The 1,002-nt window shown below is 50.6% G+C and overlaps 1 protein-coding gene across 1 annotated transcript; it reads left to right on the top strand.

Annotated features, from left to right (window-relative positions):
• Positions 1–848: 848 nt before the first annotated feature.
• On the top strand, positions 849–1,002 carry GGI43DRAFT_419584 (uncharacterized protein; the record flags this gene model as incomplete). Its single annotated transcript, XM_083207705.1, has 1 exon — positions 849–1,002. A coding segment is annotated over one exon (154 nt), but the record flags the coding sequence as incomplete, so codon positions are not given.

The following is a 1,002-nucleotide window of genomic DNA, read 5'->3' as shown; positions in this document are numbered from 1 at the left end:
AAAAACACCCTGCCGATTCCTATACAGACCTTCAGTTACAGCCCTTGGGCCTAGCTAGCTGCCCTATCTGCCACACCGCCTGCAGAGGGGAGCATGGCATAAGAACCCATAAGGCTAAAATACACGGAATCACAGGTGCTTCCCGTATCTCAACTTTACCTAGGCCCCGCGCCCAAGAAGACCCTAACCCTAGCTCCCCTATAACCTTAGGGGTAGGCTTATCTAGCATATCTAAGCCGTCTAGCCCACCTATTCTTCCTAGGTCATCTAGACTACCTAGCTTAGCTAGGCTATCTAGCCCACCTACCCTTCCTAGGTCATCCAGGTTACCTAGCTTATCTAGACTATCTAGCCTAGCTATAGCCTCTATAAGCCTGGCCGATAAAAGGAAGAGAACAGCTAGAACGCCGTCTCCAGGCCTAGAAAGACCAATAACACGCCCCAGGCTTAGGTCGATCTCTTCTATCTCTTCTATCTCTTCTATCTCTTCTGCCTCAACTACCTTATCCGAGATTATAAGAGAAACCCCTATTAAGCCTACCTCGGCTGTTATAAGCCTATTGCCAGGGCCTGCCACAAGACCTTCAGCAGGGCCTGCCACAAGACCTTTGCCTAGGCCTCCTATGGAGCATCCAGAGCTATCTATAGAATCTGCTACAAGGCCCTCTATAGAGATCTTAGCCCAGCTCCCCATAGAGCCTTCTACTAGGCCTTCTATAATACCTTGCTCAGAGCCTTCCGCAGAGCCTTTTACAGAGCCTTCTGCAGAGCCTTTTACAGATTTCTTAGCAGAGCCTGCTACAGAGCCTGCTATAGAGCCTGCTATAGAACCCTTTACTGGCCTCTCAATGGAAGAACAACACAACCTAGCTGCCGGCCCTATCCTAGCCAGGGACCCGGTTCAGAAGCTGTTGGCATTTGCAAAGGTCCCTATAGTTGAAAAAAGGCTCCATGCACGCCAGGCTGACCTATTTGCAGCAGCAGCCGGCCGGGCAGCTGATA

The sequence above is a fragment of the Trichoderma evansii genome, assembly GCF_050947405.1.
Source record: "Trichoderma evansii strain SZMC 28006 chromosome Unknown GGI43scaffold_156, whole genome shotgun sequence".
Classification (NCBI taxonomy): Eukaryota; Fungi; Ascomycota; class Sordariomycetes; order Hypocreales; family Hypocreaceae; genus Trichoderma; species Trichoderma evansii.
Note: the sequence above shows the minus strand (reverse complement) of the source record. Positions and strands in the feature narration are given on the sequence as shown.